The 26,028-nt window shown below is 34.5% G+C and overlaps 2 protein-coding genes and 2 long non-coding RNA genes across 6 annotated transcripts; 2 read left to right on the forward strand and 2 right to left on the reverse strand.

Annotated features, from left to right (window-relative positions):
* Window positions 1-629: 629 nt before the first annotated feature.
* LOC135682708 (uncharacterized) lies at window positions 630-16,421 on the forward strand. 3 transcript variants are annotated; one of them, XM_065197712.2, is made up of 18 exons: window positions 630-1,095; window positions 1,401-1,528; window positions 2,352-2,375; window positions 3,222-3,333; window positions 3,762-3,977; window positions 4,599-4,674; window positions 5,797-6,097; window positions 6,787-6,972; window positions 7,799-7,918; window positions 8,296-8,349; window positions 8,763-8,888; window positions 9,225-9,298; window positions 13,042-13,149; window positions 13,265-13,367; window positions 13,848-13,957; window positions 14,097-14,205; window positions 15,292-15,356; window positions 15,828-15,967. In XM_065197712.2, the coding sequence occupies exons 1-18, from the start codon at window positions 903-905 to the stop codon at window positions 15,928-15,930; spliced, it is 2,208 nt and encodes a 735-aa protein (XP_065053784.2). In that variant the 5' UTR covers window positions 630-902; the 3' UTR covers window positions 15,931-15,967. The 3 variants fall into 3 exon arrangements, with proteins under 3 accessions (XP_065053784.2, XP_065053785.2, XP_065053786.2); XM_065197713.2 differs by lacking the exon at window positions 7,799-7,918 and having other exon boundaries at window positions 631-1,095; XM_065197714.2 differs by lacking the exons at window positions 630-1,095; window positions 1,401-1,528; window positions 2,352-2,375 and having other exon boundaries at window positions 3,226-3,333; window positions 3,721-3,977; window positions 15,828-16,421.
* Window positions 16,422-17,860: 1,439 nt separating this feature from the next.
* Window positions 17,861-18,751, reverse strand: LOC148958232 (uncharacterized). Its single transcript, XM_089113241.1, has one exon. It carries the CDS (start codon window positions 18,749-18,751, stop codon window positions 17,861-17,863), a length of 891 nt encoding a protein of 296 aa, XP_088969367.1.
* Window positions 18,752-20,445: 1,694 nt separating this feature from the next.
* LOC135682710 (uncharacterized) lies at window positions 20,446-22,433 on the reverse strand. Its single transcript, XR_016144708.1, has 4 exons — window positions 22,338-22,433; window positions 22,158-22,211; window positions 21,388-21,457; window positions 20,446-20,994 (listed from the first exon to the last, which is right to left on the reverse strand). It is a non-coding gene; the product is annotated as an uncharacterized LOC135682710 (long non-coding RNA).
* On the forward strand, window positions 22,426-25,129 carry LOC148958233 (uncharacterized). The gene is made up of 3 exons (XR_016144709.1): window positions 22,426-22,523; window positions 24,087-24,190; window positions 24,818-25,129. It is a non-coding gene; the product is annotated as an uncharacterized LOC148958233 (long non-coding RNA).
* Window positions 25,130-26,028: the final 899 nt, after the last annotated feature.

Genomic DNA, 26,028 nt, shown 5'->3' on the forward strand with positions numbered 1-26,028 from the left:
TACAAGTTTTACATGGATTACACCCTGGCCCCTTTGAGCAAAATAGCTACAACCCCACAGTTGTTGGTCTTTGCCTGTTTGAGACCTCACTTATTATATAGGAAAGTAATATGGTGTCATTGCATAATGATGTAACACAACATTACTTTGGCTCTAATGGTGTTGGTGTAAAATATAAATGGCATTGGTTTCAACTTTATTTTTTAGGTTTTTATGATCAGATTCTTTTATATTGGATTGTTCCCCGTCGTTTCACATTGCTTATACCTAACAGGGTTGCCATTTGGCCATTTTGATGTCCAGTTTCCTACTCACTGGCCGTTTTCCAAATCCATTGCCTGTCAGATATCGATTTGGCCAAAGAAGCAAAAGTTGGCCGAAGTTTGGCCACGAATTTGGTAAAAAACAACTTTTTACAGCCAATATATCCAACATTTTTGTTAAAAATTTTTTTTAATAATTGATAAAAAGAATTTTGTTAAAAATTGCAAATTTCGAAAGATAGTATGCATGAAATTAGCATCGGAGCAGGGCCTCCGACGAAGGGGGGCCGGGGGGGCCTTGCCCCCCCCCCACTTTTTTGCAAAAACAATAGAGTTTTTTTCAAAATCTTTTGTTATGGGTGTTAAATTTTCCCTTGGCCCTCCCACTTTTCAACCTTTGTCGGAGCCCATGCGGAGCATCGATCTGGAGAGAAATCCTCACATTGAGTGACGCATGTGCATTGCTGACAGTGACAGTTTAGGCCACTTATGGTTAGCGTCCCATTGTTGTAGATGAGCGCACTTGACTATTTTTAAATAAATTCTTCCTATGGAAATACTTTGTTACTTTTATTCTGTGCGCCTAAGAACCTCGAAAGGAATAAACAGAAACGAAAAAATGTTAAGTTTACCGTTCCAATGTTTCCTTGGATTCCTGGAATGAAAGGCTTGTCTCGTCTCGTTCTCGTTGCTGGATTGATTTTGAAGACGAGGCAAAAGAAACTGTTGGAACAACAACCGGCAAAATTTGAAAAGCAAAGAGTACTAGGGCATATTTGGCTACCGGATAGAAATATTACGAAAATCTTCTTGCGTTATCAAGTTTATTTCAGTATGAACATCTTTTTGTTATTCTTCTTTATCGCATTTATTATTTGTGATCGACAGTTCTTTTTATCTTGAGTTATCCAACAAGGAAAATTTAGGCCTAAATCGAAAATCGCAAGTTATTCACAATTTAAGCGACAGTTGCTATGTTTGGGTTGCTAAGATAAGGCTTTTGAACCATTTTCCTTAACTCGTGCATTAGTTTGCAAGTTTCTTTTTGCATTTGATTTATCTTTCTGTTCCCACTTAAAGACAAATTTTATGAGATCAAAATTTTGATAATTTATACCCAAATTAAACTTTTTTCAGGTTTTGTACTTGCTGTGGTCTATCCTATGATGATTGGCAACCAAGTGCCTAATATCAATCTCTTCAATTTTGAAGAACCTTTTGCTGAAAATAGCAAATATGTCTTAACCAGTCCACGATCACTCAAGGTATTAGTTTACATTATTTTATTTTTTGCTAAAAATTGTTAAAGCACCAAGTGATGTACAGAAATTATTATCTAAACTACGTAATTTTTACCAGGTTTGAATCCATGTTAGGCTCGCGCCGGAAATTCGCCAGCCATAAAGGATTGACAAAATATAAAAAATATAGTCTTTGCTGAAAATTTCCAGGATAACCTACATGAATTCCACCCTGGAATTTTTAAAGTCAAAGAAGAATGAATGTTGCACAATTTATTGAAGAATCTCATTTCATTAATTTTAATCAAATTCATTTTATTAAGCATTGCAATTCTTTTCTTTTTTAATTACTTTATTTTTCTCAAATTTCAAGCAAGATTGTTGGTAGCTACGGTCTTGTTTCTGATTGGCCTTTTTCTATCCACAACTGGGTATATATATATTTTCTAGCATAGAGTTTTCGATCCATATTCTGACGTTGTAAACTCTGAAGAGTGTCAGATGAAAAGCTTTTGTTTACTCAAATATCTGCTTTTTTCAAAGCCATTTTCGAATCTTTTAATTCTTAATTTAAGAAGACTAGCAGTTTTTGCTGGTTACTGGGTTTGTGAAATGATATATTTGAAATATGATAAGGTTAGAATACATTTGAAAAATATGGTGGTGTCCATGGTGTAAGAGGCTACGGTGGTGTCCTGCCCTTAGATTTTGGGTTTAAAACCATAAGTTTGCATTATTTTGCAGCTTATGCTGTAAGGCTTGACGAGTATGTATCATTAAAAATCAAATATTCACTACACCTGATGTCTACTTTTTGTCCATTAATTCTTACTTCTTCTATTTCTAGGCTTGTGAAATAGTTGGAATCAAGGTGGGTATAAAGCCAGTTTTTGTAAAGGAAAGGTTTTTGTGAAGTTTTTAATGTCTATTGAGAATGCTAGCTAATAAAGCTGCTATTATTTGCATATTTTAGTGCTGGGTTCAATTTAGCAAAGGTGTTCAGTATGGCCAAGCTCAAACCTTAATTTTGATATTTGTCGTTGAGCATTATGCTATTGTTTTAACAACAATTAAAGTTTGAATCAAGTGTAAAAAAACCTATATAGATTAAGAAAGTATAAAAAATTTATCTACTCACAAGCAAACAGCAAGCTTTCTGTACAAAACTTTTTCCGAATTTCATTCAGTGACAAAAGATTTATCTTGACAGCAAAGTTAGTGCTTAGGCTTACAGCCTGTTGTGACATTAAATTTATACCATGGAAATGTTTGGCACTGATTTCATTTTCTTACAAAATAAATGGGAAAGTTGGAAGAAATATAACAGTCAAAATTTTCACTCTTACTTTGACAGTTGAATCACAAAGTCTTAATGCTATCTTTAATGTTAAAGATATCAACTTACTGAACAGTGACTTGATAATTTTTATCCAATTGGATATTTTGAGATGTTTAGAGTGAAATTTCCCAAAAAAGATCTTTTGTCTATTTTTAAATTCTGTTTCTCTGCTGAAGCTATAACAAAACCTCTTTTGATTTAAAATAAATTTTTCCTTTAGTTTCAAATGATATTTTGCATTTTGTCAGAAACTGTTTGGCAAATACCTTTTAATAATTTGCTATTCTTGAAATCTTGGGATCTGGAACCTATGAAGTACAAATTTAATTACCTAATTTTTGTTACCTACATTCCAATTTTTTATTCTTGTTCTTGTAGCCAGTTGAATTGTTGCACAAGCCTTTGTCTGAATTTGAAGATGAATATAATGGAAGGCTTGGTCCAGATATGATTTTGGAAAGATATCAAAGACGTGAACAGCAAAGACTAAGTTTGTTTATCTAGAGACTTCTCTACAATGTTTAATATCTCTACAATACCAATTGCAATTTGAGAAAGACCCTTTAAAACTCTTGAGTATTGTAACACCATAGGGGTAAGAACAAAAAAGGGAGTGCTGCCCCCATCGTATTTCCAAGAATTGGCAGTCTTTTTATCAAAGGACTGTTAAATCTAACTGTTTATCTAACTCTAGGGTACTACAAATTTAGCACTTTATGTTTTGTAGCAAGTTTACAAAATATATCTGCAAGTTTCTAAGCTGCTATTCCTCAAATTGCTATACATGTTTAGCCTTACTATTAGGTTTCCACTTTAATGCACTTGTAAAGCCCTGTTGTCAAGTACGTTTTAAGCCTCGCAAATCTTGTCTCAACAGATAATTTGGAGTGGATGATACGATTTGTCTGTCTCAAACAGGGATGCTGCGGTATTGTCGAGAAGAAAGATCTAGAATTGTTGATGAAAAAGAAGAAACAGAAAAAAGTAGTGCAAAGCAAAAGAGAACTGGCGAGTTAACTGATTTTCTAGATACTTCTGATAACGAAAACACAGAGTTCATGGAAACAAGACAGAGAAAGCGCACATCAAAGGATCCTTCGGCACGATGGTCTCTAATGCTCGATAGTCCAAAGGGTAAGCTCGTTATTTTCTACTGTAAACTTTACAATAATAACACGTGGACGTTTATTTTGCTGTTTTGGAAATCGCGATTTATTTTTATCTCTAACAGAGTCAAAACGTTTGAACAAATCATTTCAGCTACAAATTTTAAAGATGGTTTTGGAAAAGCCAAGGTTTTGGACACTTGTCAAAGAACGTCAAGATGCGAATCGAAAATATGAGGCTAGAAAATATAAACCCATCTAAAGAGCAAAATAGGCCACTTTAACTTTTTTTCTTGCTTGCATTAACTAGTTTGTTGTTTACACCTTACACCGTCGAAACCACGAGACCATAAATTAGCAAGGCTCCACCGGGTCAGACACTGCCCAAAAATGCAGCAAACCTTTGGCTGTTCAATAACAGACGGTACGAATATTTCTTCAATATACTAACGTACACACCTGTTAATTTTCCCTGACTTGCTATTTTACTCAAGTTAATTTAATCAAGCTTCATCTTCAGTCACTGCTCCTAAGTAAAATTGGTTTGCAATCAACCTTACATTGCTTTCAACTTAAAGGTTTTCTTTGAATATTCATTTTGCGATATTAACTAGCTCTTAGTAAGGGAGACGTTTATCCTGGTCTTCAGATAGAGATAAAGTGGAAAGAAGCTTATCTATAAGATACTCAAAGGGAGATGAGACTAGATCACCTCGGGATGAAAGGTACAGTTTTGTTTTTACTTATTGGGTCTCATATGCTCACAAAATAGATTTGAGAATACCAATTGCTTATTGAGCTCCTCGTTATCATAACATCTCATTAAAATATAAGTTACATCTATAAGCATTAATATCAAAATTGAGGATCACTCTACGAGCGAGGATGGCTCAGTGGGTAGGGTCGGTAACTCAGATCCAAGGGTCTGTGACACGAGCCCGTGAAATGATAAGTCTTTCACTTAGGGTAAGGAACGTCACCAGCGCTCTGTGTTTCCACAAGACATGGTCATGTCGAGAGGAAGAGCCAAGACACTGCTCGATAAGCACAGCTTCGCAGTGTCCTGAGACTTCCTTCGGCTGCTAGGTAGCAAAAACTAAAACAAATCTCTTAACGTTTTTTAGAAGGCTAAGATGTATAAGTATGGTTGTAGAGGCTGGCCGTTTTCGTCATGCAGAATATTTCCCACTTGAAATATCTGTAATGACTGTAATGAATTAATAATAATAATAATAATAATGATAAAGGCATTTTTATAGCGCCGTATTTCCCCAGGGCTCATAGGCGCTTACCAAAAGTTCCTCCGCCTTGCAGCCTGTTCTTGCATTTTTCTGCTAGTTAGATCGTTTTTCGATTTCTCTGGTACGATTGTCATGACCAATCGTTTTAAAAATACTTTTTAGAAACCACAGAGCTTATCAAAAACAAAAGGGAGGGGCTCAATTTCTATGGATATGACTACAACTAAAATCTCTTATCTTCATCCGCTTTTGCAATCCCTGTCTTTGTACTTTGTAGCTATGCTTGACTGAAACAACTTTCAAGTGGATACGTAGAGTTCTATTAAGTTTTTAGAGAAGATCTGGACCCTAAAGAGAATACGTATAATCATTTAACTATTTTATATTGCACTTTTATTAAGAGCTAACATTTCTATTGAAAGAGTATTCGAACACAACTACAAAAGATCACTAATGAATAAACAATGTAAAACAAAGCAGCTCTTTCTATTCTTTTTACCCAATGAAGAGTTATTTTCGAAACGTTTTTACAGTATTTAATTTTTCCATGTAAAAAGTCACTTTTCAAGTGAATTAAGTTATATTTACAAATAATTATGTTGCTAGGCCATCGTCACAAATGTCAGGGTTCTTAGGCCGAGTGTATGGAGTCGAAAGTAGCAGATACAGTCCCGGTGTGGAATCTTGGAAGTCATCAACTGAACCTAGGCCGTATGCCAGTAAAGAAACGGCGACTCGTAGACATGGCTGGGACGAAAGATACAATCAAATGAAATCTCGAAGTATTGAGAGATCACCGGCTAGTAAAAAGAAAGGGCACAAAATGCAACGAACGTTGTCTGTTGACAACATTTTGTCAGATTTACCACCGCATCTTCAAAAAGGAGCTGCCAAGTTGTCAGAAAGTGTAAGCATGATTTTTGTGTACCAATACTTACTAGAAGTGGGTCATTTCAGGTGTTTATGACGTCAATAGGAGAACTTATTTCCTCGTAATGCACCTTCATATCTGTAAATTCTCAAGCGTTTTCTCATAAGTCTTTCGTAATTTTAACTCTTTACCGCGTAAGCAGAAAATCTTAAACTTTTACTCCACACGCGGTGTGCTTTTAATTTGTTTGTTTCATAAAATATGAAATATTTCGTACGCCATATTCAAATTTTGACAAACTATTGTAATTTGAGACTGAAAGACGTTTAAACTTGTTCACAATAGATTGAAGTTTTGATTGGTGTTTCTTTGAGTGAATGTTTTTAACGATTTTAAGGGCCTAGGTCAAAAATGTTGTTTTCTTATGATTTGATTACCGTTTTATGCAAAAGCTTACGCACGGCTCGCGCCACTGATCCTAAACTGGAAGGGCCAGCTATGTAAAGAAAGTGTCTTCTTGCCCTCACCAGCAATCTCAATATCATGAAGATAACGTGTAAGAAAATCCATTGCAAAGTAACAAAAAGGGGCATTGAAAGATTCACGATATCAAAAGGAGATGCAAGATGCTTTTTAAATATCAGTCTACTAAAGAAAAATCAGACTTTGCTTTTCTAGAAAAGTTTGAAAGAGTTTTTTAACTCGCATTGGACTTGATGTTCCAGGACCAACGACTGTTAAATATCATGGTAACAAAGGCGAATAAAGAAGACGAAGACAAGAGACTACGAGCTGAAAGAAAACTCGAGCTGGCTGAACAACGTCAAGTAGAAGCTGAACTGAAGCATTTGAAAATGAAGCAACACCAAATGCTTTTGGCTGACAAAATGCGGGAAAGTGAACGATTACGGGTGAGTGCAATAGGGATGTATTTGTATGAAATTGTCTCTGTTGAATATCTGTCGGCCTTTCAAGTAGATAAAGCCGATGCTCTGTCCATCCTTAAGATTAGATAATGTCACTGTGATGGTCGCCTCAATATCTCACTGGTAGATATGGTGATCAAATAAAGGGCCTGGACGTCTCCCGAACACAGGGTGTATAAGCAGCCCTCACAGGTGGCTGCTATCAATGTACATAAGTGTAGCCAAAACGAGTAAAGTATGGATCTTGCACGATAGTATTACTTCATAGAGACAGAACTGCCCGAATGAAGCCAGAAATGGTATGATCCCCCCTCTAGTCCCTCCAGCCAGGTCAAACACAATGCATAAATCCGGTATTCGGTGATCGTTTTGGCCATTGAAAAGTAGAACATTTGAAAGTAGAAAATTATTTGATGTTTCCACTGAGCTGATTTGCATTTCCCTTCAGTTATCAACTTCACAGATATTGCTTCAGCTATTCAAACCCCTGGTTATTCATACACATATCTATTCCCATCAGAACTACGAATATATAGCGTTCGGAAGACGTCCTAGGCCGATTGAGCGTAAATACTCTGTTTGCTTGGAGTCAGTTTCTTCAAGCACTCTGCAGCTTCCTTCCTATTGACTACTTGCTGAACACTTGTAATGAGAACGATTTAATTTAACTGTCAACCACAGTGTACGATATATGCTAAATATACTGAATCGACATATAATACACAACTCATTTCCCCGCACGCCTTTAAGTACAAAACAGCCAGGACATTTTAGACCTATAGAATCAATCCTAATCCGAAAATCATGACAGGAGAGACATAGAAGAAAGTTGACTGAAAAGAACGAGGAGAAACAAAGACTTGTACAATCTGAGATCGACTATAAAAATGACTACTGGTTAGATGAATTTTCAAGAAACTTGGAGGTGAAGGTAAGTTCTTATAAGAAATTTCGTTTATATGGACATTTCAAATTCCCTTGTTGTTTTTATTTCTGTGATATGGTGATACAGATAAAATCTTGATAAATTTGAAATAGCTGGCTCTCATAGTTTTGCATATGTACAGGATATTAGACAAAAATACTACACATTCATGAAATGTTACAGATAGCAACTAAAATCATTTGATTTTTATTTCTACTTTCAAACGTGCTTTCAAACCTGTTCAAGATTCTTCCCTTGAGTATCCTAACTTCTTTTTCAAGTTTTTTTCTCATCACCAAGATGCTTGGCTGAAACACCTTAAGCATTAGAAAAGCTAATGTCGGAGCAAATCTAAAGCTTTTCAAAAATTACTTTTTCTTTAGAATAATGAATTACTTCTGAAGAAGATGCAGAAGGAAGAGCGAAAGGCTATACAAGTATGGACATAAATTTCTTTATTCTATTTTGCTGAATGGTTCTTAACTCTAATTCCAATAATAACTTAGTTCTTATAAGTAATAATCAGCCATTTGTGCAACGTGGACTGTTGTTTTCACACTTTTTACCTACATAGGTTTCTTTTTATAACCTTTATCTGCCAATTAGCTTTTGCTGATTATCTTTTGTGCTTTTGTGCTCCCTCGTCAATCTAAGATTCTCTCAGTGTTCAAATTTGCCCCATAAAACACAACACAAACACAACCGCTTTATTATTGTGTACAGATATTTTATTAACGTTAATTGATCTTATCAGCTTTGTTTCTCTTTCTTCAGGTACTAAATCATTTCATGTTACAAAAAGTAGAGGGGCATTTTTGCAAAACTTAAAAACTTAACTCTTTTTGTTCAGGAGCAGAATCTGGCAAGAATCGCAGAAGAAAAAGACTACTTGAGGAGCATGACTCATATGGGCCTTGAGGGTCGACATTCAACTGCTGCTAAGAATAAAGACATGCAAATAAGACTTGCCAAATCGGTTTGTAAACATATGTTTGTATGCAAGATACCCAAGATTAAACAGACTAGATCTACTTGCTTTATTTTGCAATGACAGAGCCGTTCTCTTTATGTTTACTAAGGCTGACATTATCAGAACTGTTTAGTTGTAGAATGCCTTTTAAAGTGAAAAAACCTCTACACCTTCGCAGAACTTGTGAACATACTCTTGCGGGAAACTTGCGTTATCATATAATGGCAAAATACTGATTGCAAGACGTTTTTTTTTAATTACAAGATGTGACAAAAATAATATTGTAACTTAGTTTTGATAAAGCACTCAACAATATTAACTTTATTGTTTTTCGTACCGTAGAAGCAATTCTTCAAAAACATGGAGGAACAGCAGCGACATGAAAGGACAATGAAAGAAACCAAACGACGCTTATTGTAAGTCAGAAATGTTCGATTAACTTCTGATTATAGAAGCGTGTGCACGAATACACAAGTTTTATTAGAACAAATTTTTAAGGATATCAAGGCTTGAAAGTGGTGAAAGTTAAGAATTAACTAAGAATATTAGCCATTTGCTCGATTTTCATCGACATTTCGACTTGTTTCTTCATGAGTTTTTTGAGCAAACAAGCCATGCTGGAATTTCACAAAAAAGCTTGAGAAACCATCGTCAAGCTTGTATTTCACTTGTATTTTTCATTTTCCACTATGTTTCGGTGATAAATAAGTCGCTAGCAATGAGTTAAACTTTTTTTAAGACTCATTTAAAAATAATCTTAGGCTCAGAATCGCAAAGTTTTGAAACAATGAAGATATCCCTATAGAGCATGTAACAAAATTATTAGCAAAAGTTTTTTTCCTCTAATACTCGTTTGAGTACAAGTCAGTTACATCTTCCAGATAATTAACCCGGTCGTCTTTTTACCTGGAAATTTTGAAATCGATCTACATAAACACGAAAAAGCCGCTATTGTGTATACAGAAGACGTTTGTTTTCACCCTTGGACTCTAGTGGTAATATTTCTACAGGCGCGCAGTACTGATTGGGTAACTATACCAGTCGTGTATAAGCGTTTTTCCTGATTGGCCTTTTTCGATCCAGAATTGGGTTTATATCTTCTTTCTCGATTTTTTCGGCTCTTATTCTGACATTTTCTACTAAACAAGAGCACATTTTGTTCTAGACCAATCAACGGGTTTGTTTACAAAATGTCATTAGCCAATCACCGGCCTCCATTTCGAGCTTGATTTTTGAATGTTCCAAACCAAAACACAGTTGCTGTGGAGAAAAACCTACCCCCATACTTCTGCCCGGGAAAAAAATTTACGTTCTTTAACCTAGAAGATTTTTCAAACTTAGTTTCTAGAGTATTTGTTTCGTACAAATCTCGGAGCCCTAAGCAGAAACACAAACGGTGTCTAAAATATCTGCACTGAAACATCACCTTTTTCCCACCAGAGACCTACCTCCAAAAATGCCCAGCCCCTAATTTACTTTATATGAAGCTTTCGCTAATTAAACAAGGAAACATTCTAAGATTTAAGTTTCCGGATAGTTTGCGCAAGCAAATCACCCAGGTATCACTTGGGAATAATGTATTTTCTTAAAAAACTAGGCTTTATAATTGCCTATTCCCTCCTCTACACTACCGCACGGGATGCCTAGGCCCTTTTTGAACATTCCTCCTGAGCATCACAGTCAATGAAACTCAAACCACTTTTGTGAAGCCATTAGACATCAGTCTATAGTTTGAAGCCAAAAAGGCCAAAATATTGGCAATACTTTCAATTCAATTTTTGAGAGATATCATCTTTTTAAAAAGTAACAAAGACCCACTTTTCCTGGACAGTCTCAAAGCCTTGAAACCTTACTGATACCTGCTAAAAGGTTTTTAGAACAAGGCATGATAACTTTAGAAATATTTTTGCTAAATCAAATTTGGTTGTTTGAGAACCAATATGATCAAATTGGCCTTGAATTTTGTGGCAAGTGATACATTATCAGCCTTTGGTCGTTTCAAAGCTATTTTCAGCCGAACGTCCTTTCAAGGCATTTGAGGCACGCTACTGCCAATAGCGAAAATTTTGTTAACTCACTCCCCTCGCGAAAGTATCTGGAAAGTTTCGAATTTACAATTTATAGATTTTTGATTGCAAAACTGTTTTCTGAATTTCCTTGAATTTTTCTATAAGTTTCTTTGGCCTTTGAACTATTTATTTGTCTAAAAAAATTATTTTATCCATGTGTAAGTAAATGTTGTGAGGGTTTTTGTCAAGCTGGTAGCTAAGAAAACGAAAATGAATCCAAGTCACCTGACATTTGACATCCGTTGATTTGCGTAAGGCAAGTAGCGCAAAGGTTTCTTATTTTAAGAAAAATATATAACAGGTGAAAAGAGCAGAAGTTTTGCAACAGTTTGATGACTTGTTTCATTTTTTAAGGGTTTCTCCAAAAATTGTTATCACTAAATTAAAGAGTCGTTATCATCAGCCTGAATTTGTCTTTGTCCGAAAAGGAAATCGATTGTTGAACTGTCCTGATACTTTCGTGAGGGGAGTGTTTGCATTCAAGGAGATGAAGTGTGGTTTTGACAAAACTGCAGCATTGGTTTTCCGTGCACTGGATTGAACATTGCCGCAATGAATTGATGGACTTGGTTATTTCGAAATATTCGAAAAGATGGGCTTTCGAAAAGATGGACTTGGAGGCTTTCGAAAATTTCTATATGGATTGAGTTCTCTTGTAACATACACACAATGGTCTCCGTTGAAGTACAAAAAATTTGGACCAAGATATTTGACCAATTCTTTCATAACATAAGGAAATGAGCAGTTTATTAATAACACAGAGGGAAATGAGCAGTCTCAGACATCCAAGCATAAAGTTAAGTATCTGTGAGTTTACATAGAAATCTCACAAGGTTGTGCAAAGAAAGGCTTATTTTATTGCAAGTACGTTTTGGCCCATTAAACATAAAAATTTTTTGCAAGTTTACTCCTTCTTGAGACAAATAGTTTTTGAAAAAAGAGAAATTCAAAGTGTTTTCTTTCAGTTGGGATAAATACATGCATGTATAGATGTCACCGACCGATTAGAAAACAAGCATAGCATTTGGTAACATTCTAACAGTTCTGAAACGTTCTTACAAAGCAGAAATATAATTTAGAACTATGGTCATAAAGCCACAGAATTCATTTACAGAGGCAAGTCTTGCTGAAGTAAATCGGTACGAGAATAAATTTTAATTCAAGGCCAATTTGATCATATTGGTTCTCAAACAACCAAATTTGATTTAACAAAGATATTTCTAAAGTTATCATGCCTTGTTCTAAAAACCTTTTAGCAGGTATCAGTAAGGTTTCAAGGCTTTGAGACTGTCCAGGAAAAGTGGGTCTTTGTTACTTTTTAAAAAGATGATATCTCTCAAAAATTGAATTGAAAGTATTGCCAATATTTTGGCCTTTTTGGCTTCAAACTATAGACTGATGTCTAATGGCTTCACAAAAGTGGTTTGAGTTTCATTGACTGTGATGCTCAGGAGGAATGTTCAAAAAGGGCCTAGGCATCCCGTGCGGTAGTGTAGAGGAGGGAATAGGCAATTATAAAGCCTAGTTTTTTAAGAAAATACATTATTCCCAAGTGATACCTGGGTGATTTGCTTGCGCAAACTATCCGGAAACTTAAATCTTAGAATGTTTCCTTGTTTAATTAGCGAAAGCTTCATATAAAGTAAATTAGGGGCTGGGCATTTTTGGAGGTAGGTCTCTGGTGGGAAATAGGTGATGTTTCAGTGCAGATATTTTAGACACCGTTTGTGTTTCTGCTTAGGGCTCCGAGATTTGTACGAAACAAATACTCTAGAAACTAAGTTTGAAAAATCTTCTAGGTTAAAGAACGTAAATTTTTTTCCCGGGCAAAAGTATGGGGGTAGGTTTTTCTCCACAGCAACTGTGTTTTGGTTTGGAACATTCAAAAATCAAGCTCGAAATGGAGGCCGGTGATTGGCTAATGACATTTTGTAAACAAACCCGTTGATTGGTCTAGAACAAAATGTGCTCTTGTTTTTCTACTATGAATAGTGTCAAATGAAAAGCATAAGTCATGCTTTAATTTTTTTTCTTCAACGCCATTTTCAAATTTTCTTATCACTAAAAGACTGCCCATAACTGATTTTTAGAGAAGACCAGAAAGCTCTCCAGTATGCAATTGAAGCTAAGCAAAGACAAGCTGAATCAAACACACGTGCAAAAGAAAGCCAGCAAGATTTCCAAAGATCACTTCATAAGTGAGTTTGCCCCTCTACGTTTTTAAACAAATATTTTTTCAAACTATGTTAACCTTTCACTATGCGTACATCGTTCATTACAATGATAAGCAAAGAATATTCGGTTCTGACGTAGGATGAAATCTCAAGCAAGAAAGGAGCAACAGGAAGAGTCATTGAAAAGAATGCATGATGATCTGGGAGTTTGGCAAAAAGAATTGAAAAGATACCAGCTACAGGTATAATTTTGGTTTATTCACCCTATCATGTCAAAAACTTCGTAAATTGCGATGACAAAAGGTTACTTATTTCATCATAATTTCGTCATAATTTCATCATTCATATTGAGTTTTGAGATGAAACCTATCTTGTTTTTGTAACACGCTTTTTCTAATTTGCCTAAGTATCCAACATTCTAATGAAGCATTGAATTTGTCACGAGATTCTGACTGTAATGCGGAACAAATAAATGGTCCGGCTTACCAGTGTTAAAATATATGTACCAGTGCCGTAGGAAGGATAGAATTATTTTGGGACACAATTATTGGAGAACAAAGGAACAAAAGGATCGTTTGGTGAGAAGAATCGTTCCTTCTGTTAACATGTTTGCAATGATTATCTTTATGGTCATTTCTTAGAAGGTTTTTTACAAATATTACTTAAATCGTATATTTTCTTTCGATATCCTAGCACATCTAAATAACTTCCACTCGTTTTAGCACGAGGAAAGAGCTCTGGAAACTGCAAAGCATAACGCTTACCTTAAAGGCAAAAAGGCAATGATGGAGCGGCTTCAGAAAGAGCATGATCATTTAACAAATAAAGCAAAGTAAGTTTTTATTTGACACCTTTTTTATACCTATCTTACTCAGCATGCTATGCAACCTACACTTCTTTGCTCGATATTTGAAATATTTTCTCCTGAAAGCTTTGCTTATCTTATTGCATTGTATACTTCATTTTCAAAGGATAAAAGAAGATGAAAAGCTCCGTTTAGCAGAGTTACAACATTATCTTCAACAAAAAGACGAGAAAAGCAAATTGGTAATAGAAGACAGAAAAGAAATGGCAAGATCTGTAAGTACACAAAAATCAAGTTTAATGATTTGGAAGATGTTCAGTTGAAACCGCAAATTCTAGATTTTTTGAATTAAAGCTTTTTTCTCGGAAGTAAGATTTTGATATAAAATTAAATCAGTCATTCACTTGCCCTAATATAATACCTTCTGGTGTCATGTCTAAATCATTGCTTCAAATAACTGTCAATCTTCTGTTTATTGGAGCTGCTGTTTATTCTAAGATTATTTTAGCCCAGATATGCACATTCACGTTCACTTAATGTTTCGTTATTGTCTTCATCAGTAGCAATTTATAGATGACAAATGCAACGAATGCTGAAAGGAAACTGTCTGATATAATCGTTATTGTTTGAAGTTTTATTCTTAAGAGAGGAAAGAAGAAAGCGCACGAGCAAGGTGCTAACATCTGCAGCGATATAAAGCTGCCAGTGGGCGATTGAGCATACCAATTTCCTATCATTTTGTGGTGGTTCCTTCGTATTTCTTTTACATACCGATCTTTCTTTTTCCAATGGCACTTTTTATTTCCTGCACATATAATTTTTGCTGCCGAGTAAAGCAACTCTAAACCATGCGTTGTCTTCTCCTTCTCAATAGTATCATTTTCAGGAATGCGTCTTGCACCAGGCCGCTCCCTTTCAATCGACTCATTGTTTTTATTTGTTTGTTTATTGGAAAACTTCAAACGCAAAAGTTCGTGAATTCAGGCCTCAGACGCTCGATCATGCCAGAGACGACCCGAAGAAAACTTGAACCCCTAGCAGATCGTCTACAGGGTCATCATTTTAATAACTGGTTAGAATCCACACCTACCACAACTTAAAATGATTTAAATGAAAAAGTTAAATAAAACAAAAGAAAAACTTCCTGAATTTTCCCACGCTATCATTAAGTAGTAATTGGAGCAAAAATGAAGCCGAACTCATCCTACTTATATTAAATAACTTCTGAAAAGAAGCAAAAGCTTCAGTGGCTACAAAATGAATGCCTATGAATGATTTTCTGTGAGAGGTCTAGTTAACTTACATTTTAAGCAATTGATCTTGTCATAAAAGATAAATGCCATTTTGATCTGTTTGCATAGAACCGTGAGGCAGCTCTTGCTTCCAGAACCATGCGAGATTTCATCAAAGAGAAGACTATCAAAAGGTAAAATTTGTTCCATTTGTTGTTTATTCAATATTTTACTCCATGTCGTGACAATTATGAATTTCTGCAAGATACTCTATCTGATATTAAACACCATAAATGTTTTTAGAACACATTATTTGATAGGCATTTAGAATATTCAGGATAAAGCTAGATTCTATTTTACTTTTTCATATATCATTCTGTGGTTTTCTTTCTAGGGTCTCCATTTATACAGTAATAATTTTTATTGTTGTACAATATTGGTTAAAGTTTTACCATTTGCTCTCTTTTCAGAATTAAATCAGAAATTGACATAAAGGTGCATATTTTAATGATAGTTTAGGTAAATAAAAAGGATCATTATGACATCTAAAATTATTGTGAGTTATTGAATTTACAGGATGCAAAACTGAATGGGCAAATTTGACAAATCACAAAGTGCAACTGTTTTATTAATTCTTACATCTCTATGGTTATTGTCCATTTTAGCTCATTTGACAAAATGGCAACAGAAGCTGAAATGATGGCAAGAATAGAGAAAAAAGGTTTTCGAAGTTCAGCAAAGAATATTACAACAATGAAGCTAGCATAGATTTCTAATTATAATTAGTTATTGTAAATATATCAGTTTGAACAAATAAAAAGCAAAGTTTACATCAACCATAGTCATTGTTGTATGCAGTTTTTACTACAAAATGTGACATTTTGACATAAAAATAATAGAAACGGTCCAATGTTACAAATTTCAGACTTTTATGTTCAACCTGATTCTGGAGGTTTGTCTGGAGGTTTTTGTAAGCCATGCAATGCATTGATTTAAAACGTCAATGCAACCAAATGTGTTTCTAAAATCTCTGTAGGCCATGTAACTAGTATTTACATGTTTGTCTCTGCCCCATTTATATTTTGAATTTCAGGATCCCCTCAAAATTTGAAGCTTTTTTCAATTCAAATTTTACATTTAATGAAAAATAGCATAATTTCTGGTAAGCTTCTTGACTGGGTGCAAAAAGTGGATTGATGAATTCTTGCGGAATTTCCTTTCAAATAAGAATTAATGCATTCATTAAATTTATTCTTATCTTTGGATGATATGTTGCACCATTTAGTTACATTTTGCATAGTCCAATATTTCAAACAATTCTTGGGATCTAGCTGGCAGGAATAGGTTATTTTTGATTAAAGAAATTTTTTTATTTGGCTGGGGGTGCAGTTTTTGGTGAAAAGATAATGGTTTTCTAAAGTGTTTGGCCTAACTTGGCATAATTCATGCAGTTATCACAAGATCTACACTGATCGAAAGAAAAACTGGTCCAAATCAGCCTAGACCCTAGACCAGGGGTGTCCAATTTATTTTTTTGAGTGGGCCATAGACAAAACCTCACTACACAGGCAGGCCAGATGAATAGTATTTCAATCCTGGACAAATTTGGTATTTAACAGTTAATGAATATATAATTACAGTTACATAAAAAATTACATCAAAAGTTACGAAAACAGTTACATGAAAAAAATCAACATGAAAATGATTCAACAATGTGAAAACATTTCTTGTTTGCAGAAATTCTAAGAACATAACACAGTAAACTTGTGGTTGACATGTGAAGAAAGTTGTGTTAATGTTTCTCTGCATGCCTAGATTGTAGCTTTGACTTGTTCTGTTCAGCTTTGTAATAAAAACATCTGCTTATAATAATGAGAAATTAATATAGTTAGAAAGTATGCCACCGAATACTCCCTTGTGGGTCACATCTGGCCTGTAACTGTTTGTTGGACACCCCTGCCTTAGAATATATGGGATCAATTTTGCAAAATTGCCAGTTCTGTCTAGATTTTGATGTCTGGTGATATGCTTGGTGCCAGGTTCAGAAACAACCATATAATTAGCCCTAAAAGATTGTAATGGTTCCTTTCACATAACGTTTCCAGCTAAAGGATAAGAAAATATGCTTGTCAGTTTACTTGATTGGGGTTCTTTTTTAAAAGAATTATGTGTTTTCAGATCCCATATACCTGTCTATTTATGTTATGGAAACAAGGCTGGTTAATACTTCTCACAACTTTTTAAAGTAAATTCTTGAATTTTAAAGTTATTCTTATTTCTAATAATTTATTCTCATAAATTATTCTAAGATGATTGAATCCAAATTTGATTCATCACATTTTTTACATAAAATGAAAGATGCTTTGATGGTGCTCCTATGCTTGCTTATCTAGTTAAATGGTGAATTTAGCAATGGTAGACACAACTTTCATACTGGAATTACACAACAAAATTGTCGCTGTTTTAAGGTCAGGTGTAAAATCAAGCAAGTTGTAAACTACACAGTTTGCTGTAATTTTACACAACACAAATATGCTACAGTTTATATTGATGTAAAAGAGAGCAAATGCATAGCAAAGACATTTGCTAAGCATTCTCCTGTTTAATTTACAATATCTATTTGCTAGGCACCACCCTATTAAAGCTTATCACAATACATATATTAGAAAGAAGGTTAAGAGCTAAATTTCTGTAAAAACTAAACATCAGACAGCCTTGTAAAATTCCTTAGTCCATTTGGCAAGTTACCAGATACATTGCAAACAATTTCCCCTGATTCTTTCAGAGTTTCCAAATGTACCCTAGTAGGTATCCATTCAGATTCTGTGTGCAACCTCTCAAACAGAATGCTTAGCACACCAGCTCCTTTTTTACCTTCAATATAACAATTAGCAATCCACTTATTATGTCCATCATCATCTGTTTGGGGCAGGTTTGCATCCATCATTGTGCCATTATTACATTTGTATCCACATATCTCAACAGGGCCACCAAGGGATAGCCTCACCCCTTCTTCCTTGCTCAACTTTTGCCAAACTTCGTTGAAGGCACTCAGTTTCTGATTAACTTCATTTCTAAGCCTGTCGTTGTCATTTAATATGATAGCTTCTGCATTAGAGCTTTGATCATCATTCAAAACACCAAGAAACCTCAGGTCCCTTGGAATCGCTCCAACTTCTGGTGATTCAACTTCTACTCTCTCTGACTTTTCAACTTTGAAATCCTCCACCCAAAAGTACACAAAAATCAAGGCAGCCCATACACTAGCACCAGTCACCAAACAAACCGTTTTTAGAACACGTAACAATAAACTTTGCTTTTTCGCCGGTTTCGCATCTGCTTGATTAAATCGAAAGGAGCTGCTTGAAAATAACTTTGTCCTAATTAAAATTCCGGAATCTACCACTAACGAAATATTTCTTTTACGAACGATTCTATCCCTTACAGAACAAAATTCTCGGCCCGGTATAAATTTGATATTTTTCGGAGTAATACACTGGCTCCTTAAAAATGATGCTGAAGATCCAAAATTCAGTTGGAACAACTTGAGGATTCTGGCATCAGGCAGAGCAATAAGCCTTGCAAACATGGCGCTTTACATTCCAAAATAATTTCAAAACATTATCTGAAATGGATTTCTACTGCAAACGCTAATCGCGATAAATTTTGCAGTAGTAGCAATGCTTTCCTGTGTCTAACTTAAGAGTCTATTTACCCCTCAGTTTCCTTCGTTGCAAAGCTTTTTCATTCACATCATAATTCTTTCGGAAAGCCGGCCTAAGTGCTGCTCCGGAGTGGTTTTTCTTTACCCCGTACTCAAGTTATGATTCAAGAAATATTTTCTTCCTGGAAATGTCATCATTAAATATCTCTAAATGTGAAATATTAGTTAAATGTGTTACAAATTGGCTGCGAGCACGTTTTTTCCCAAGAACTATTCAGTGCAGGCACCGCGGAGCGTTGAGAAAAATGGGGATCTAAAAAAGGTGGGAGGGGGCTGAAACCGAATTAAAAAAGTGGTTTGACTGGTGATTCAATGGTAAATATTTTTGCATTTTGGCAAAATGTGGGGCGATAGCCTCCAGCCCCTTCCCCGTGGCGCCTGCCTGAAAATGCTGCCGGTCTACTCTTTTAACAAAATAAATAATTATTAAGATGCTTATAATTAAGAAGCAACTAATTTTCTAGATGAAATAATATTATCAAAAGTTAAATCATAGACTTAACCAGCTATTTTATCCAGGGCGCCTTCAGTCCTTTGTGGCCCGTTTTAAGGCAATAACCACTGCTTGTACCTCCTATTTCTGAAATTAAAAGCATGACTCCTCTCTCCAATTCTCTCTGTTCCTATACGAGCAAAGGAAGAATTTTTTATCAAAAAATAAATATCTGGCCAATTAATAAACAATTAAAAGGGATTCGTTCTTGCCGTTTCGTGTAAACCGGTAATATGTAATTTTTTCCAATAGTGACCTAAAAGGTGGAAAAATTTTGAATGGCAAATTTATGATAAGGTGATTTAATTGAATAGCAATTTTCCTATGAATTCGATAAAGCCTAGTTTCCACTGCACGATTATCGCGATAAAGGAGACAAATTCAAACTGGCTTTTCGCCTTTATCATGACAACCATGGAGTTTTTAATAACTCAATAAACTATAAAACAACAACACCCAATACAAAACATCTCCGTAAAGACACAGAAACTGAAGTTCCATGTGCCAGGAGGGTCTAGGCAGGCTAAAAATTGAGAACCTAGTAAGCTATAACGGCCTTTCTAAACTCACTTGGCCTTATTTTATATCATTTGTGTGTCTTAAAAATTCATGACCATCACAATTAATAAAATTAAGAAATTTGACACATGTTCGTTCTCTATTACCCCGCTTAAAAGCGCATGCGCTTATAAAAGTAAATTCATGATCTTGACTTTTTACAGGGTACAAAAAACGGTTTAGATACAGGCGCATGCGCCTATAAGTAAAAAGAAAAATTATACCACAAAGTTGCAGGAGTAATGTCTCAACAATAGAAACAGCATATTCTAACAGTTATTCAATAAAACCTTCTTCAGGATCCAAATCATTATCAATGATCATTGGTTCTTCATTCAGATGTTCTTCATTAAAGTTGTCTTTGTCGTCATGTCAGTTTATACACAAAGGACAATTTGAAAAAATGGTTTTTGCAAGAGAAGTAATCTAGGAAGCATTTAAACGTTGTCAGAGAGAAAATGGATTGCCATATTGCTGTTTTTTTATTTTTCTTGCGAAATTGGTAAGATTGCCCCCTTTCAATGATATGCGCCTATAAGCTGTGTAAAAGGGTACACAGAAAATTAAAAAAACCAGTGCTTCTTGGCCTCTCATGTCAAATCATAAATTAATACATTGTGAAAAGCAAGATTAAAATAAAATCACTCTGATGAGTTAATCAGCTTCTGAAAAGGGTACCTGTATTCTTTCAGATAAAAAAATTGACAAATTTGAGAAAAAGATATAATTTACTCTAACTATGATATCAAGTACATTAAATTGGATACAAATAAACAGAGTGGCAACAACCGTTAATGGACAAGGCAGAATGAACATTTATTGAACAAACAAAAACTGAGGGTGCGTTAAAGAGAAGTTTAAATTTAGTTCAACAGACTTCTAAATCCAGTATTATGTACAATAAAAAATGAAATTAAATACTTTAGGATAATTTGTTCATAGATCCTTGTTTGGAGGTAATTGGTATTTAAAGAAATGTCTTCTTTCTCGTTGACTACGACCTCCTATGACCACGACTTGCTCTCTGGAAAGGATTCCGTTGCATTTTTTAGAGAAACTGCAAAATAATAGATTAGTGATGGACAAACCAGATATTCCTAGTTATATCAAAACAAAAATTTAAATATCTTATTCAACAGTTCTCTTGAATTGCAACATATAATTATGTTGAGTTTTGTTTGTTGTATCTTCTCAGCATTAGCAAATTTAATCAAACTGCCAAAAAACCCAAAACTTAACAAAGATATCTATATATGTAAATCTCTTTAAGGCTTTCGTTATGTTTACATACTTTCATTATTGGTCAGGCAAGCTTGATAGTCTCCAACCTTACATTTTAAAGTTGCTATGAAAAGACCTATCCTCACTGAGATTTCAACATCTTCCCGAACACTGACATATCATTTCGGAACAACAAATCAACATCAAAAGAATATCTAAAAGTAGAAACCTTTCAGAAAATCTTTTGTGTCTTGTTTGTTGGAAAGGAAGAATATATTGCTTTTCTTCAAATATATTTGCTTAAAAAGAAAAATTGAGAAAAATTACAAGATGTAAAGATTTTAATACAAAAGTGTAAAATTTTATGGGCTGTGGTGTATTTTTCATAAACATAGGCTCAGTTTTTTAGGCTTTGAAGCTCAATTAAAGAGACAGGCAGTGCCAAAAAAAAACGGACCTACATGTAAACTTATCTTCTGTTTTGAATATTTTTACTTTTAGATAAAGTTATAGTTTATAGTATATTTTCTTAACATTTATGGCAGTGCCATTCATTTTCATTTCGTTCTTTCATTTCATTATTGATTTTCAAATATGATGAAAGAAGAAATAATGTATAATGGTCTTAGAAATTACCACCATTTTATCATTCAATGCAATATCTTATATCTGCTTCAACACAATCAAAATAATTATATTCCAATGAAAAAAGCTGTTAGCAAAGATTTTTCTACAAGTGCACACAAGAGCTTTGCCTTTTAGTGAGGCTGTCAGAGCATTCACTTTGAGCCCTTAGTGTGTAAACATTTATTTTTGGGATTCACCTCCCATTTATACTGAGACAGCCCTGTTTAAAAAATCTACTATACTACGTATCCTCCTGTGAGGGTTTGCTTAGCATGACATGCCTATATTTTTGTAGCTGTATTTTTTAGTTGTCATTAATTGTATTTGATCCCTACTGAAATGATTTATATTCAGCATTTTACTGGTACATACCTTGCCAGCTTTGATTGTTTCAAGTTCTGATTTGGCAACATTCAATTCGATAATCTACAAAAATGAGATTCACAGGTCATCAAGTAGAGTAAAATCAAGTATATGAGCCATAAAGACTATTCTTGTACTCTAAACGTACAGCAACACTACAAATTTTCTAAAGAAGAGAAGATAAGTTACCCATTTTTGTAAAATTAAATCATCCTTCCCATCCTCCATGTTGTTTGGTTGTGCTTTTGCTGAGGCATGGTGAATAGCCTCGCTTAGAGGGAAAAGATGTTGCGGGGGAGCATTTATCAGTGCCTTTCGAAAAGAAAGTTGAGAAGTCATTAGGTATTCTACCTTCCTCGGCAAATACAATTATTGGTATGGATATTTCACTTTAAAATCTAGTTCGCCGCTTTTTAAATTTAATAGATACAGCACAAGCTAATATAAAGGAAGCCTTCATGCTATCTACTGTATGTCCAAAAGATCATCGAAACAGGTTTTCGTAATCTGTTGAATGGACTATCTTCTAATACTTACATTATCGACCAAATTACTGTACTCAAAGCTTTTAGCATGTTGTTCCTGCAATTATTGAGATTACTTAGATACATTTAAAGAGACAATCAACTATCTGTGTTAAGATTTGTGTTGGCTTTTAATAGTATATATTAAACCTGTAAAGTAATTTCAATCTTCAAATTCTACCTAACATTTATCAAGAAAAAGGTAACTTGCAAATATAACTGCTTCACATATATTTCCTATGCATAAGTGCAGATAAAACTCACAAATTACAATGATAAAGAATTATACTTGCTGCAGATCTCGCATAAATTGGCTATTTAATGCAGACTGGGATACTGCTTCTTGCCAGACAACATCATACAGCCTGCATTTTACCTCCTAATCACTTAAAAACAACTTTGAGTGAACATAAAGTATTATTTGCGGGGCCGGAAAATGTCCAGCAGCACCAGCAGTGCCAGGAAATTTTTGTCACAAATTCATTGCAGGAAATTTTTGCTGTTTGCCAGGATAAAACAAGCAAGATAAAACAAAGTTAAATTCTCTTTTTACTTTAGCCAATTCTAGATAAGTAAATGCACTTAAATACAGCCAATCTTGTTCAAATCTTATTCAAGGTGAACATGCTCCAAAATCTGTCTGGATGTGTCCATTATTATTCATACTTTTCTACTGGCATTCATATACTTTTTTTGCTAGCTTAAAAGTATGTAAGCGTTTGGCGCTTACATCTTTCCCTCCAGCACAACCTCTGATTTAAAACATTAACTTTAATCATTGAAAAATAAAGTAGTATTCTTACATGTTGTATGAACTACCAGCTCTGGTGATAAAAATGAGCAGCAAACATGAAACCCAGAGCAAGATGTAGGATGCACCAATACTTCAATAGTATCTAGTTTGCTAGCCCGGATATGAAATTAAATCAAATTTATTTTAGATTGTCAAATCTACTAACTTTAACCTTGAAAACAAACTATGAGTATTGTGCTCAATCATGTCCTCCTTGATCATCTAATACAGTATTAAACAAAATGATTGCTGTTCAAACAGCTATGATAAAAGATCAAGGAAGAGCAGGTAGTTTTTTTTAGTGTGACTGTTTGTGTTAAGGACAAATCTTTAAACAAATCAAGCAACTGGAAATATCACTCTCAGTGGCTGGAAACTTTGTCAAGGCTTCACAGAAAATCTTGAATTTTTCATTTTGCTGCCAGGAAGAAAAATTATTATTCAAGCCCTGATTATTAGGCCCACATTTCATTTGCACTCTACCTAGATAATTTTCTGTAAATCCAATGTTAGAAATATCAAACAATGTTAGGGATCATACTTTTCTAGAGTCAGTTATTTTCTGATTTCCTGCAATTTCTAAATATAAATATTTATATTAGCTTGTTCATCTCTAACCAGGTTTTGGTCAAGCACAATTTGTTATGGGTGTCTTGGAAGATAGTTTCCTTAATCAATACATTAGGAGGCCCAACAGGGTGAGAGTTTTCCAAGATTTTTTCCAGGTAAGAATTCTTTCCAACCTTTTTAATTGTGTCAATTCAATTAATAAGTGCAAAATATATCCAACACAAGCTTTATATTGATAGACATCTCAGATTTGTGATGCACGTCTTAGAATATATGTCAATTGAATTTGGGATTCCAAAGCTTCATGGCACCCAAGAAAATTAAACAATTTTAAATGGACAAGCACAATATGAAGCTTTTGTCCCAAAATTTAGTCTGAAAGAAACCACAGTTAGCAATTTGAAGATTACTACTTGGGAGTAAATAGTTCATGGCTAGTAGAAATCCAGAGATGGAACAGTAACTGATGTCATTTGGTTGGGGAAAAACAGAAAAAGACTTGAGAAACTTGCTGTGTTTCAAGAGCAGCTACTGTTTGATATAAGATGATATCATGTTCTATTTATCTGCATGATGCTCAGTCAAATGGAAATCTCAATTAATTCAGTTCAAATTCAAATTTGAGTCAAATTTAACACAAGCCATATTAATCCAATGATATCCTGAAGATCATTTTTGCCTAAACTTTATGAAATAAGATTTACTGTTTTCTCACATGGGCAATGATCTGCCTGTATTTGATTCATTTTAGTTGATTGTATCAATTTATTGTATTGTTTTAGAAAGGAAACAAGCCAGTCTTCCTGAAAACAAAAGCAGATGCAACCCTATACAAATCTCTTATGTCAGTATCAGTTGTTGGGTTAGGTTTGTCTTTCTACTTTATGGGAATGATGGCTAGTGGAAAAATGAAGAAAAATTAATGACAAAGTTAACAGCAAAATCAATGAACTTGTAGCAACTTTGAAATTAAATTTCTATTGTTCTACCGGAGAGCTAATTTTCTGTCTTGTGTATAAAAATATTGCATGCAGTGATTGTTTTAGATAATACTTGATCTGTGTAGTCGATGATAGTCGACCAGTTCAATTCAATATGTGCCTTATTTTCTACTGTGTATTCTCTTTGCTGGGGCTGTTTATTGAAAATATTTCAAGACTGCTAGTGGTCAAAGGAACCCAAAATATGTTATTATTCGAGAGAAATTCAGTTTTAAAAATGTGCCAGTGTTATGGTTTGAGAATCACATGATTATAATGACCATTTATGTATTAGCCAAAGTGAGCAGTCAAGTACATCCTGAGGGGTTAAAGATTGACTAAGTTCCCCCTTTAAATATTTGGAAAGCTGGTTCTAAATTGATACGAAGTCCGACCTAAGATGGTTTTGGAGTTCGAAACAATTGTAAAACATATAAAATAATTATGATGATGTGCTTTAAAGGACTTTTTTTGCAGAAATTTTTTTTGAATTTACCAGGAAATGACAATAATATGTTTTCACCCAACTGCTGGGTATGGATTACTCCAACCACCCCATGCTTGTATATTGTAGTGGATTTGGATATGTTAACGCTCTAACGCAGACAAAAATAATGTAAAAATGAGATTTGGCACCGATGTTCTTTACTATGTTGGAAATTACGAGAAAAAGAGCCCCATCAATTGGACTTTCGGAGTTCCTTATTTGGTCAAATCCTTTAATGGCAGACTTGTTAGAAATGGTTCAAATTTTGATGTGGCTCAAGTCACTGAATTTGTATGTCTTTTGAAAGACAATTTCATGCTAAGTTAATATAAGAAAGTAGGACGAGTGAATATTGAGAAATCGCACGAACAAATCGGCTGATTATCCTGCTGAATGTTTTCATTTTAATTTGCAACTTCTAACGATGCAAAGTCCACTGCCAAATTCAGTGTGAAATCCGAGTGCCTGCCTAACCTTACAGCTCGATGTGGGGCAAATGACATTCCCTTCACCCCCTCTTTCCAGC

The sequence above is a fragment of the Rhopilema esculentum genome, chromosome 16 (genome assembly GCF_057945365.1).
Source record: "Rhopilema esculentum isolate cy_ngs chromosome 16, ASM5794536v1, whole genome shotgun sequence".
Lineage (NCBI taxonomy): Eukaryota > Metazoa > Cnidaria > Scyphozoa > Rhizostomeae > Rhizostomatidae > Rhopilema > Rhopilema esculentum.

Excerpts from the sequence above, each read along its gene's own strand:
- LOC135682708 (XM_065197712.2), top strand. The coding sequence starts at position 903 with ATGTTTCCTTGGATTCCTGGAATGAAAGGCTTGTCTCGTCTCGTTCTC. Across the intron at positions 1,096-1,400 it reads GCGTTATCAAGTTTATTTCA|GTTTTGTACTTGCTGTGGTC; the intron begins GTATGAACATCT and ends AACTTTTTTCAG. Across the intron at positions 3,334-3,761 it reads ACGTGAACAGCAAAGACTAA|GGATGCTGCGGTATTGTCGA; the intron begins GTTTGTTTATCT and ends TGTCTCAAACAG.
- LOC148958232 (XM_089113241.1), bottom strand. The coding sequence starts at position 18,751 with ATGTTTGCAAGGCTTATTGCTCTGCCTGATGCCAGAATCCTCAAGTTG.